We start from the raw sequence: 15,088 nt of genomic DNA on the forward strand, positions 1-15,088 counted from the left end.
TTTTGAGTCACTGGCAACGGCTTGAATTATTTTAATATATATTAAAGATCTAAAATGAAGCTGTCCTTCTAGCGCCATGTCGCTCTGCTGACTATAGAGAAATAACGCTCTGGAACAATCTGTTACTTAGACCATGATCTACTGGGGGAAAAAAGCTAAGAACCTAGCCAGTGTAATTTACAGTCAACAGCTGAGTTGTAGTACAGTCATCTTGACAAGTGCAAGCCAATGCCTCATCCCCAAGAGGAATCCGCAGTAATAAAATTCCATTTCTGCAAACCTCACCCCTTGCTGGAAATACACTTGCTTTATTCATCCTAAGGGAAAAAGAGCATTAACATTGCACTGTAAGCCTAACCTAAATCAGAGCAGACATGCAAACAAATCCAGCAAGGCTAGAGCATTTGGATACAAAATTTTATTTAACTAACTAAAAGCTACTAATAAAATGAAAATATGCCCAGAATCTGGACTTTTTAAATATAGATTCTAAGTTTCGTTTATATTCACAACATCAGTAATTGGGGTCATTATTTTGCTACCAATCACATTAGACCTTGGCAAAAAAAAAAGAGACCACAAATTCACACATCATAAAAATTTTATAAATTAAAATTCCACCACCTGTCGAGATCCATAGAAGGTGTCCTGAAGTATTTCTTCACCATTCAAGAAAAATGAGAATTGATGGTAAAATGTGATTCAAAAACTATAAGTATGGGATTCGTTATCTGGAAATCTGATATCCAGAAAACTCAGAATTACAGGATGGCCGTGTCCAATAGACTAAATTTTATCCAGGTAATGCAAATTTTAAAAAAATATTTCATTTTTCTATTTAATAATAAAACGTACCTTGTATTTGATCCCAACTAAGATATAATTAATCCTTACTGGAAACAAAAGCAGCCTATTGGGTTTATTTAATGTTTGAATGATTTACTTAAAGTATGAAGATCCAAATTACTTATCAGGAAACGCCGTGTCCAGAGCACTCTGTATAACAGGTCCCATACCTGTATTTCATTATTTGTCTGAACAACTTAGAGCATTGTGACAAGTTCATTCAACTTATAAATCAGAGCAAAATTACAGGAAAAGTTGCAGGTCTATTTGATAAATGTGCACCAAAGAGTACATCATATGGTTATACCCTTTAAATACATTGGCTTCTAGTGGCATTTCTCTTAAATTTATCAAGCATCAGTTCTGACCTCTTTATAAATTTCATAATTTGAAAGAAAAGCTACTTATAATTCCTATGCATTATATCATTAACTCAGCAAGATAGAAAGTGCAAAAAAAACGTGAACTTCATTTTGCATCAGTTTTTGCACTTTTCATTATTCCCCCAGTAGGCTTTTGCACATGATCTACATCTTTACAAAAGAATTGGGTGAAAAATATATACTAAGTACATGTAGTTAGTTTTTAACCAGCCAATTTGTGCTGTATCCCTTTTATAATGGGGATTATGAAACTCCTAATTTACAATGAAATAATAATTAGCCCTTGTATTCTGTTTTTCCTTAAAAATCTTATATAACAAAATGGTTCTATCTTTAATCATATATCTTGATAATACCTTAATATTACCCATTCACAATAAACATTGAAGGTTAAAAACATTCTTTTAAGAAATGAGTTAGGCTGCTGCCAGAAAGGTATTGCTAATAGGATAATGAACTGTAATTGGTCACAAAGTGCATCATAAATGCGGTGCAGCTTCTGACAGACGGCATAGCTATTAATTATACATAACAGTTGCCATGCATTAGAAGTTATTATATGTGGAGGAACTGACATGTTGACCGCTTTTTGCCAATTAGATAAATAACCCTGCCTTTCCAGCTTAGTATTTCTACCCTTTTTAACAGAGATCTCTGGGCAGTATGAAATTAAGGTAGTTCTTGTTAGTACAGCCAGTACACTTGCATGGATTTGTTTGAGACCAGCAATAATATGGCCATGGGTAAACCTAAACAACATGACTTCAAATGTCTTGTTAAAGTACAAAATATAATATTGTTACCCACCCAAGCTAATGGGTGTCAGTAGAGGAATGGGACCCATATTGTTATTCCATTATGACACCTGGGGTTTTCCTGGATAAGGGAACTTTCCATAATTTAGATCATACTTAAAAATGCTTTAAACTTTAAATAAGACAAATAAAACTGATTTGCCTCCAATAAGGATAATTATATCTTGGGATTAAATATAAGGTACTGTTTTATTATTCGGTCAAAATGGAGCCTATTGGACATGGCCTTCCCGCAATGCTGGATAATGTGTTTCTGGATACCAGATGCTATTCCTGTAATAGCCTTTTGGAAAGACAGGGCATGTTATGTTTTCTACAGTACAGTTCTTTTAAATCCACTGTAAGGGGCAGATTTTTCAAGGGTCAAAGGGAAAATTCAATTTCGAATTTTGAAATAAAAATTCGAATTTCAAAATGTATCATCTACTGTCCCTTTAAGAGTTCGAATTCGACTATTCGCCATCTTAAACCTGCCAAACTGCCATTTTAGCCTATGGGGGACGTCCTGGGATCAATTTGTAGTTGTTTGCAGCTTTCCTGAAAATCCGAAAAATCTGAAAAAAACTCAAATCAAATTTAATTTGAATTCGAGTTTGTGGGTCAATCCCATTCACCCGAATTTGCAAAATTCGAATTTTGTTTTTTTGCTAGATTGATTTAGCATTGATTTATATTGGTAGAATATAATTAATACAGTTATTAATTTAATACATCCTTTGTCTCCTCTCCATCTTCCTTGCGCTTTGCTGAAATGCATTATTCTGATGTGACTTCGGAGTTTTACATTGTTGAAGCATTATCAAGAGGTTTTTTTTTTCTTTTAAAGTGACCTTATAATCTTTTTTGCTTTCACTGATAATTTCCCTGTTAATTGAAGAAAACACAGCTTTTCAATCAGAATAAAATTATGCTTTTAAATCTATATTCTCTTTGGATATGTAAACTGAAGGATAACATGTAAAGTACTAACATATATGGTTTACCTACCCTGCCCTTGTTTATTAAGATTAGGGATAATGGATTGGTTTTCAGTGACCATCCTCATTTTCTGTGGATTCTCAACCTTTGACAACTTATCGTGGAACTTAGGGAAGAGGATGGTGTTCTGCAGATCCCCTACTGAAATATTCACCCCAAAAAACTGACATTTAAACTTTGTCCTTACCCGGCAACTCCTGGAATACAGGGTCAAGGTTCATCCCCCTTCAATAAAAAGTGTGCCAATAAGAGCCACGTAGGTTAATCTTTCCCTACACATATCCATCAAGAAGCTAGAGAAGGGCTCATATCATGACTCGGCCAGTGGGTTTGACAAGGCCCTGAATAATCAGGTGCTCACACAATTTTACTGATATTACATGTGATATAATGATAAGTAGTATAATTATACATAACAAGTACTGGTTTTGCCAAATGGATTATTTTGAAGTCTAGATTCACTGAGGGGAACATTAACTTAGTTCGAGTGAAGGAATAGAATAAAAAAAAGTTTGAATTTCGAATGATTTTTTTGGCTACTTCTACCATCGAATTGGCTACTTCGACCTTCGACTACGACTTAGAATCGAACGATTCGAACTAAAAATCGCTCGACTATTCGACCATTCAATAATCAAAGTACTGTCTCTTTAAAAAAAACTTCGACCCCCTACTTCACCATCTAAAACCTACCGAACCTCAATGTTAGCCTATGGGGAAGGCTTTGTAAGCTTGTTTTGGTCGAAGAAAAATCGCTCGATCGATGGATTAAAATCCATTCAATTGAACGAATTGCGGTAAATCCTTCGACTTCGATATTCGAAGTCGAAGGATTTACCTTCGGCAGTCAAATATCGAGGGTTAATTAACCCTCGATATTCGACCCTAGGTAAATGTGCCCCTGAATGTTTCTATAAATGTTAATAATTAGACATAAAATTATTGTGGGTTTATTTGTTAAATAGATCCTCTTTAGCAACTCATGTTTCTTAGTGGTACTTATGGTAGGGTACGTAGGGTAGAACACTTTTATTGTGTATATATATATATATATATATATATATATATATATATATATATATATATATATATATATATATATATATATATATAGCTATGTAAGTTGTATGGCTGCACTGGTTGCATTTAAATTTCACTGCAATAAGTGTGTTCTTCTAACTGGATGTTTTAGCTGTGTCCCTGAATTTTTTAAGTGATCTGGTAACCCTTACTTATGGAAGTATAGAATTCATAATTATCAACTGACATCTAACTGTTTTCTGAGAACATTTGTTTTGCTCTTTACAGATCCATATGTAAAAGTGTCCCTTTTATGTGATGGAAGGAGGCTAAAAAAGAAGAAAACCACCATTAAGAAAAACACTCTGAACCCTACTTACAATGAGGCTATAATCTTTGATATTCCTCCTGAAAACATGGACCAAGTTAGCCTACTTATTTCAGTAATGGATTATGATCGGTATGTAAACATTTACACCTTCCATGAGTTTTGCAAAACAGTTACAAATTGCTGGCTTTAAAGGGAGAGGGAATTATTCGAAAGGGTGTGGGATTTGATGTGGATCAGACTTAAAAGGGGACTTGATCTTGAAGCTGTTGTAAAATATAATTTGGGGTGTTCCTTGAACTGGCCACAGACGCAAAGATCCGAATCGAAGATTTTCGGACTGTGTGTAGAGAGTCCCGACATTTTTAGTCCCACGGAGATCGGTCGTTTGGTCGATCGGACAGGTCAGAAAATTTCTGTCGCCTACCGATAATATCTCTGCCGATCGTACGACTTTCAGTGGGAGACTGGAGTTTGTCGGACATAACTTTCGTATGATTGCTGTCAGGGGCAGAACATCGGCTGATCTGTTCTTTTCTACTTTATTTAATCTGAATGGTTAGTGGCTGGTCAGGAGATGGGGAAGTCCGATCGTTCGAGGATTCGTACGATCGGACCTTTGCGTCTATGGCCAGATTTAGTTCCAGTAAACATCTTTGGAATGATTGGCTTTGTAGATAAGACCGTTACAGAACCATTTATTTGATAGTACATTTATAATGCCTCCTGCTTAGTTATTTAAATATTTTCTTCATGAAGTTTCTCTATCCATGTTAATGCCAAACTAATACAACTGTGGTGTATTAAGGGAACCCTTAACCTGGAATGACGTGTTTGTTTTATGAGGTTATATAATAAAAGCACAAAGTTTGCCCATAAGAAATAATTCATAGCAACCAATCAGCAGGTAGCACTTGCTGAAAACATATTATCGGTTGCTATGGATTACTGCTCCTGGTCAAACTTAGTGCCTTTTATTGTATATGGGGGTTAATTGTAATAATTTACAATTTGAAAAGAAGCTCCGAAACAATGAATACAAATGATAAGGCAAGAAATTGCATGTATTTCTTGATTGCCTCGAGTAGCAGCAGTCAGTTGGTAGGCGTGGGTGCAGACTTTGATGATATTGACCCTGGTATATGTTTATGTGTTGTGTGAATCCAAACTCCATTGGCAAAGGGACTGAAGTGAATGATGAATTATATCTGTAAAGCAGTGTGTAACATTGTGCATTGTGAAGGTCAATAAAAAGACATGAAGAAAGGTTATATACAGTAACGTAGACAAAATAGCCCAAATATTCCAACAACTCAAAGGAACTGGACTGAGGCCACCCTTTTCTACAAAAGGTTAAACTTCTATTATCACTTTGTTTATGGATGGCAACAAAAAAAAATCTCATAAAATGTCAAACTGTTTTTCTTCCAACTTTCACTCAGCGTTGGACACAATGAGATAATCGGTGTGTGCCGAGTGGGTAATAGCACAGAAGGACTTGGAAGAGACCACTGGAATGAAATGCTGGCATATCCACGAAAACCTATAACACACTGGCATCCTTTAGTGGAAATGAAAAAGTCTTTCAAAGAGGTTCGTGTCTTCATTTTTATTTTTAATTTGTACAGCAAAGCTCTGGCGTACATAATTCATTCAGTGCAAACAAATGGGATATTTTAACATCAGTTGCAAGGAAGAGGTTTCAAGAGGTGCATTAAGTACAAAATGCAGATGATGAAATAGATGATACGTGATTAGTAAATATTTTGGGAGAAAAGACAGCATGTTAGGTTTATCCTTTCTGTACACTGGCGGCTCTCTGTCAGGAGTGTTTATTTTGTCAACTGTCTGGCACCTCTACGTATGCACCACCAACTTGAGAGATTGCCAGCAGGTCCATGTCTATGTGCTCCTCTTAACTCATTCATGTTACGCAGGTTTCTTTTGGCCTTTTCAATGCTTAATCCAGTTTCAGCTTCAACCACCATAGTTCTTTTTTGAAAGATCCCAGTTTGCCTATTTTATCACTCTTCCCACAAATGAGGCTCTGGACTGGGCTGCTGCCCCCTGGCAGAAAGAGTATGAGGGTATTTTCTCTTCCTCCGTTTACACCTTGGCAACAAAGATTCACTGAACCAATGACATGTTATTCACAACCTTCTAGCAAGGTCTTTCCAAGTGTATTAAGGATGGGTCTGTCCAAGATTTACTTCAGGCTTTTAAAGACTTGGTGGTCCTGTGCATCAAAGAGAGCCAGTTATAGAACATTTTTATTCACTAGGGCGTTCCTCTTTCATCTCTGAAGACTACAACCTTTCTATACCCTTACAAAAAGACTTTATACTAAATGATGGGAACAGAAAATATTTACACAGGCTCACCATGTGACCTAGTTGTACATGAGACCTTTTGGCAATTAGGTGCATAAACTCAGCTTACAAAATATTTTTATTCTTGCTCAGAAGAATCACCTTTATCCCAGATTTCAGCTAAAAACAGAAGGCCGCTAAATAAAAATATTTTAAGTTCATTCATTAATAACTACACCTAGTGGTAATTTTTCCTGTCTTCCTAGATACAGAACAAAAAGTTTCGGGCTGTAGCATAAATTTAAACAAACTGTTATTGAGCCAAAAGTAGGAATGTGAACCCTAATCCCTATCTTGGGGTTGCTAATGTCCTTTTATATGTACAAGTCTGCTTACAGTGTTAGACAAAGTAAAGATCTCCCCATGGATGAGCTGTAGGGTGGTCAGATTTTGGAATATACAGTTGGATGTGCTATCACAAGACAACACTTTGTGAAAGGAAGATAACCTATTTGTACCTGTACAAAAGCATAGACTTTGGGGCATATTTATCAAGGGTCGAATTTCGAATTGAAAAAAGGTCGAAAAACGAATTTAAAAATAACAACCGAAATTAAGGGGTACATTTACTAAGGGTCGAAGTGAATTAGAAGTGAATTTTCGAATTCAAAAATGTTGAATTTTTGGATACTTCAACCATCTAATAGGCCAAAATTAGATTTGAATTGAAAAAACTTTGAATATTCGACCATTTGAAAATCGAAGTACTGTCTCTTTAAAAAACTTCGACACTTTGCCACCTTAAACCTGCCGAATTGCTATGTTAGCCTATGGGGACCTTCAAGAACCTATAGCCAGTATTTGGCTAAGTTTTTAGAAGTCAAAGTTTTTTTTAGAAAATCGTTCGATCGATCGATTTCAAAAGATTCTGTGTTCAATCAAAAACAGCTAAAGTCACTCAAAGAAACTCAGACTATAGAATTTCTACAATTCGATGGCCGAATTTCAAAGTTTTACCACTTCGAAATTCGACCCTTAGTAAATGTGCCCCTTAGTCTAAGTTTTTTTTTGTCAAATAGATCCATTTTCGATCGAATAGGTCCGTATTCGGCCGAATTTGAATCGAAGGAATAACACATGCGATCAAATTCGATTCAAAGTTTTTCCCAAAAAAAACTACATTTTTCAAAGTCCACCAATTGACTCCAAATAGGTTCTAGGAGGTCCTCCATAGACTAAAACAGCAATTTGGCTGGTTTTAAATGAAGAATGGTCGAAGTCGAATTTTTAAAGAGACAGTACATGATACATTTCGATATTCTAATTTTTTAATTTTTTTCAAAATAAAATCAAATTTGGACTATTCCCTAGTCGAAGTACACAAAAACTAGCCCGAAATTCGAATTTTTTTCATTTGAAAATTCACCTTGACCTTCAATAAATCTGCTTCTTTGTCTATGTTTTTTAATTAATGTTACATTTCTACATCATTCTCCCACCCATTGGAACTGAAGACTTAACATATGATCTGCTAGGACTATATAATTCAAAACATTTTTGTGAACAAGAAATAGTTCCTGCTGTTTGATTCTTTTTTTTTAGTATTGTTTAATTTCGTTAAATAATTGTTATTTTAATTTAGGCAATTGATTTAAGAGCATTTTTATGTATATTTAAGATAGTATATTGATTAGAATTGTCAATTATATTTATTATATGAAGTAGGTGTAATTTATGTTTATATAACAGTAGATACAGTAATGTGATCTCATTTTGGTGATTGTATTAGCTGGCGTTCTTGTTTACGTTTTTTGGCTTTGATGTTTTATTCACCATTACAAAATTAGGTGACATCATAATACTTAGAACTATCATAGGCTGCTTTCCATTTACTGAAATCGTAACCTTTACAAGTTGGTAAGATGGGTATGGGACCTGTCATCCAGAACCTGGTATTTTCCAGATAAGGAATCTTTCCATAATTAAGAAAAAATCCTTTAAACATTGCAATTTTTTTTGCCTCCAAAAAGGATTCATTTCATTTTAGTTAGGATCAAGTACAATGCACTTTTATAATTATAGAGAAAAAGGAAATGATTTGTAAAAATGTGAATTATTTGATTAACATGGAGTTTATGGGAAAAGGCATCTTCTTTTCTTATACGCGTATTGACGCTGGCGTGTTGGTGAATTCATTGCCCGTTATTGGTTCATCCTAGTGAGTTCCTGGTGCTATTCCTGTATATTACAGTTATCTGATTCCTGTTTGACCCCTGCCTGATTGACTATTCTGACTTCTGTAATACAACCTGTGCCTGTTTGACTCTTCTGATTGAACTCCTGGTTTTGACCTTTGCCTGTCTGACTCCGCTTGAATTCTGCCTGAACTGACCCGGCCTGTTTGACTACATTTTCGTCTAAATCCTTGTACTGTGACCTTCTGCCCAAAGACTTTGCTTAACGATCGTGCCCCTCTGCTCATCTAGAACCTTCGTTTGGCTCCTCTCTTAATAAGACCTGGCATCAGATTAGCCGAGGGCTCCTCCCGAGGTGAAAGGCAGCTGTTAAAGGCAGAAGCAAGAGCTGAGACCAGGGAGCTTAGCATTGGTTCTAGATTCTGGGTGCGGATTCGTGACAGTATCACTATAAAATATATCTTAACTTTGCTTTCTTCTTAACTTTATGAAATTTGAGTCTTTAGGGAAAAAACTGAATTTTTTTAATAGGTGTAAAACCTTTTTTTTATAAATTACAGATACAGAATTGCATGGAAATGCCTAGTAGTAATAAATTACTATAATTTGCATTAATGTTTTAGAACTGTCAGAGTTCTTGAATATTATTTTTAACTATGTTCAACTTTTGTTCTAGTGGCAAGCTCATGCAGCAAGTTTTGACAGCCAAGGTTCCTGCCCTTCACCAAAACCACCACCAACTCCTTGAACTTCACCCAAGTTTATCTACAAACTAGTCTGTTAAGGACGACTGCAGAAGTGGTTTTGCCTTCAGAACAGCAAATCATAAAAAGGAACAAATCACATAAAAGTTACGAAACGAAGACATAAACAGAAAATATATCAGTGGTTTGGTTTGTGTCTTCATCTATTGTCTCCTGAAATATTATATTGTAATTTGGTGGTGTTTCCCTGGTTGAGATTTGAAAACTGGAGAAAAAAAAAATATGTAAAAAAAATTGCTGTTTTGTGGACAATGAATGTACATGAAAGTGTTTTCACCTACAGAACAAGTACACCAACTGGTAGTTGTCGGCACCACTAATATGAGTTTTCTAAAGGTCAGTGCTCACAAAGACCCTGTATGAATTTCTATGCTGTACTACATTTTTGGACTTGTATGTATCATGTTGTGTTGTCTTTGATATTATGTTGTGTAAGAATTATGGAAAAAAAAAGAAACCTCAAAAATGACACACGTGCTTTTACATTATAGGCATTGTTTATTGCCATTAATTGCTGTTGAGAGCTGTTTGGCTCTGACATGCTTATATGTACTTGTACAACTTTTATATTACTGTGTGGGATTTCCATACAGATATTCCTTTGGTGCATGGAAATGCAATATTTTCATTATGATCTATATGAGGCCGATCCGCTACACTTTGTGGATCCCTAAACAGTACTCAGGAAGTTTAAAAGACACAGTGAGAAAAGATGTGATGTTCTAGTGTCAGGATGACGCTGCATGTTATCACTGCCATGTGCTTGTAAAAAGTATGTGAGCTGGTCATTCAGTCTTATAAGAACCATTCATTCAAAAAATAGGACAGATCCATTCATAGTTATATATGATACAGGTGTAACACAATAGATTAAAAAAAACAAAATCACTGCCCATTAATAAAGCAGTCTATTATTGTCTGCAAGGAGTTTATTCTACCCATGCTCCAATGCTTGTTTTGGCTTCCACTCACATTTATCCCCGAAAAAGATACTGGTTTCTAACAAAACTGATCATACTGTATAACATGATAGGGACTGTAAACTCCAATGGAACAGAAACTGTAAAGGTGGTGTAATCTCTGTAAATTAAGTTTAATAATTAAAAAATGAAGGCATATTCAAGATAAAAACCAGAAGAAAAGTATATATTGATACGTTTAAGACTAGGTGAATTGGACTGCATTCTCACTGCCTTGCAATGTGGCTTTAGGATGTTTTGGTTTAAATGTGGCCCAACATTTGGTTAGGGTACCTGTTACATCATAACAAAGCAATGCTTACATAAAAGACCATCTTGCTAAAGTTCTGAGTTAACAAAAAACATTTACCAAATATCCCTAATTGGTCTAGGGTTCTATTAGAATTTAAGACAAAATAAAAATTCCTTTGTTGTGAGGCCCCTTAGTACACATTTATGCTTTGGATGGTGGTAGTATTTCAAAGATAAATGTAGTCATTACTGTCATTACTGTAAAGATTATGACCTTTTTAAATAATATGTTGCTTTTTACCACCCTGCTTCCCAGAATTATATTTTTTTAGGTTGATTCCAATCCCAAAAAATATTTAATGGTCAACTTTCAGTTGGTAATGCATTTGACCACTTTCTACCCAAACTAGATTACTTCTTTACTTTTGGGGCATTTGTTTGTTGCTGTACAATGGCTCCAATAGATAGTTTATTTTGAAGAGACTGAGTAAAAATTCTTTCCATTCAAGCAGAAATTCAAGCAATGGCTTTCCAAATGTTAGTAGCAGAAAGAAGGCAGTGGGAATGGGGAAGTTGGCCAGGAATGTATGGAGATAGAAGATGTAAGTGCAATCAAGAAGGGTTTTGTAAGTTATGAGTTAAAAGAGTTTCTAAGTTACTCTTTTCCTAAAAGATAAGGATATTAAAGGAGAACTATCGCAAAATGAAAGCTTCAGCATACTCCAATAGGAAGTTTTCTAAATATAATCAATTAAAAATGTTGTACCATTTCTGAAATAATCAAGTTTAGCATTTATTATCCCTTTTCTCAGCATCTGTTTCTCTTCATTCTCTCTTCATGCAGGAGTTGGGTGTCAGACATTCATTGACAGTTAGATCCAATATATCTTATATAGAGCGACTGCTTTTGCACAGAAGATGTATTAAAACTCATTCTATTAAAATCGCCCGAAATCCTGTCTCTTTACATGCAAGATTTGTTCAAAAAGCAGTTATTCTGTTAGATTTTGTTTGTACTGGAATCAGTTATTTGAGTGAGCTCTAATTCATCTGCTAGGAAAGTAAGCCCCACCTATAGAATATATTGGATCTAACTGTCAATGATTATCTGACACCCAACTGCTGCATGAAAAGACTGAATGAAAAGAAACAGATGCTGAGAGAGGGATAGTAAAGATAAACTTGATTATTTCAGAAACGATGCAGAACATTTAATTTATTATATTTAGAGAGTTTCTTATTTCAGTATGATGAAGCATACAACACATTTTCTTGATATTTCTCCTTTAAGGAAAGTAGTGGAGAGGGACAGAGTAAAGAAGTCAAAGTAGTAGCAAGTTGCAGTAGTCTAGGTGGTATATGAGGATGAGGGCATGGATAAGCTTCTTAGCTCTGCTTGTGAAAGTAAGAGATTTGGGCAATATTTGCAGAAGTTTTGACCGTGGTGTCAGAGGTGCAGATGAGTGAAGAGCTTTGTAATGAGTTTGTAAGTTATTATTTTCTGTTATAAGGAAATAATTTACAGGATATCCATGGCTCTTGTGTGTATATATATATATAGTATATATATATATATATATATATATATATATATATATATATATATATATATATATATATATATATATATATATATCGCACATAATATTCTTTTTGTCCTATGAGTATGTGGAATCCATTTTTCCAGTCTAATTTGAGGACTGATTTTTAATGCATTAATATCTATTTTTTTATTAAACTATTTGTGTCAATGGAGCTGCACCATAAACAATACATTTTACATGGTCAACTGAATAACAATATACAATATATTTAAGTTTTTTTCTCATAAATGACAACATAGGTCAGTACCATCATAACATATATCATAAAATGTATTTTCTCTGCCAATATCCAAAACCACTCGGTGCAGACTGCGATGTACATGCAGCTGTTGGGCTGAGACGGCAAACATGAGCACAAGCAGAGAAAATGCAACATGTGTCATTAGCCTTAAAGGATGAGTAATACAAGTATAGGATCCATTATCCAGAAACCCATTATGCAGAAAGCTCCAAATTGTGGGAAGGCTGTCTCCCATATCCATTTTATCCAAATAATTACATTTTTTAAAATGATTTCCTTTTTCTGTACAATTATGAAACAGTGCATTGTACTTGATCCCAACTAAGATATAATTAATCCCTATTGGATGCAAACCAAGCCTATTGGGTTTATTTAATGTTTAAATTATGTTTTACTAGACGTAAGGTATGAAGATCCAATTTACTGAAGGACCCCTGATCTGCAAAGTTCCAGGTCCAGAGCATTCTGGATAACAGGTCCCATATTTGTTCTAAAAATCTACCTATTTCTATCCTGTGCATGTAATACCTGTTGTGTTAGCAAAAAACACCTAGGGGGTTATTTACTAAACCTCAAATATATTTGGCTGGGCTTTTGGGGCAAAAACTCTATTTTTTTATGGGGAAAAAAACTACAATTTAGTGAGATTTATTATACCCCAATGCTGCAAAAAGCCAGAATCTGAAAATTCACCATCTCAGACCTGTCAAGGTCCTGTATAAGTCAATGGGAGAGGCACCTAGAGTATCTCAATTTCAAGTTTTTGTGGTCTGAGCTGGGTTAAGCCTGGAAATCCATCTCTTTCTGGGTTTTCGAAAAACTCTAAAAAAAACTCAAAAAATTAGACCAATTCAGGGAAAAAGCCCAAAAACATTTTTCGCACGATTTCTCCACAATCCAATTAAATCAAGTTTTCTTTTATTAATAATTAAGCTAACATCGGGTATGGATGTTTGGTTGTGTTTTTTTAATAAAATATGAGATAAATTCAGATTTTAGTAAATAACCCCCTTAGTCTATAGTTTTCAGAAAAGCCTTGTCAAAAAAGCTAGATTTATTTTCAAATAGAAATATGACACATTCTTTAAATGGTATTACATTTTCAAAACTGTGGACAAAGTAGACATTTCCATGTAAATGCTTCTAGGACATTTTTTTCCTTGTATGATTCACTGAATTTCTCAGTTTATAAAATAGCATTATGTAGGGCTGCCTGTTCCGTTCATAATTACCACCCATCCATCTATTCATTCCCTGCTTTTATAAAAATATGTTGCTAAAAGTAACTTGTACAGAGAGGCTTTAGGGCAGGCTGTAAGGAAACATTCAAACTGAGCCTCACATTATACTGTTAGCTCATCTGTTTTCCCCAATGAGGTCTCTGACACATAACCTTTGAGTCTGTAAGAGTAGTAGGAAAATCCATTGTATGACCTTCAAGGGCATTAATATGTCTTGCTGCACAGTACAGTTGTTAGATAATGGATTGGATAGATTTGCGTAGCTAGATTTGCGTAGCTAGATTTGCGTAGCTTGGTTTTCCCTAAGGTTCCTATAGATATTATGGGTTTCTTATGTTCCTACATACCAATTTATGGCTTTGTTAACATGCATTGGTATGCTCCAACATAACAATCTCAAAATAACAATGTGTAATTTGTTTTCTTTTTGACCTTGTCAAAAAGGTCTGTATCAATATTGCATATAATATTATGAAAATTCAACTTTTCTATGAACGAAATGCTCTCCGTATAGAAGTCAGTACCACCTATAAAATGACGTCATCATTATACCTGCACTTTTCATAGCCAATTCTTTTTTTATTTTAAAATTGTAATATTTCTGATGGATTGTTGACTTTTAAGAAGCAAATCAAAGGTCTCCGATTTGAGGTAGTGAAGAAGCTAAATGTGTTGTTGAATGGGTTGCACTTTCAAAAAATAATTTATGAACAATTCATCCAAGGAGTCAAGAAATCCAATTGTGAACTCGATTAGTAGTGTCTTTCTTTTGCTAACTTGGAAAATGATTGGACATTAGATGTTACATTTTTTTTGAAAAAATGGTGCTGCAAACCTTCTCTATCATGCTGAAAAACAAGATGGTGATAAGTACAGGAATGCACATTTAACCCTCATAGCAAATGGGGCTATGTTGCTAGCTTTGTTTTCCTCACTAACCAATTTCTACTGAATAATTTACACTATAACTATGGTAGAAATAAACAGTGCCATCTTGTACATCTATGCATTTTGGTTCAAATATCCAACTTTATAAGTGTTTTCCAGGTCATCAAGCTAGCAGATATTTATCCTATAAGGGTTGAGACAAATTGCTCTGTTCAAAACATTAGGCCCTCCTACCATAAATCAGATTATAGAACTTTAAAATAGA

General features: G+C 34.7%; 1 protein-coding gene across 1 annotated transcript in view; it reads left to right on the forward strand.

The window, feature by feature from the left end:
• The window catches only part of syt6.L (synaptotagmin 6 L homeolog), a 207,393-nt gene extending 195,747 nt beyond the window's left edge, over positions 1–11,646 (forward strand). The window contains exons 5-7 of the mRNA XM_041581894.1: positions 4,331–4,502; positions 5,813–5,963; positions 9,551–11,646. Of these exons, the coding sequence (XP_041437828.1) occupies positions 4,331–4,502; positions 5,813–5,963; positions 9,551–9,622 (395 nt within the window). The 3' untranslated portion in view covers positions 9,623–11,646. The remainder of the gene's footprint in view (positions 1–4,330; positions 4,503–5,812; positions 5,964–9,550) is intronic.
• The last annotated feature ends 3,442 nt before the right edge of the window (positions 11,647–15,088 follow it).

The sequence above is a fragment of the Xenopus laevis genome, chromosome 2L, assembly GCF_017654675.1.
Source record: "Xenopus laevis strain J_2021 chromosome 2L, Xenopus_laevis_v10.1, whole genome shotgun sequence".
NCBI lineage: Eukaryota > Metazoa > Chordata > Amphibia > Anura > Pipidae > Xenopus > Xenopus laevis.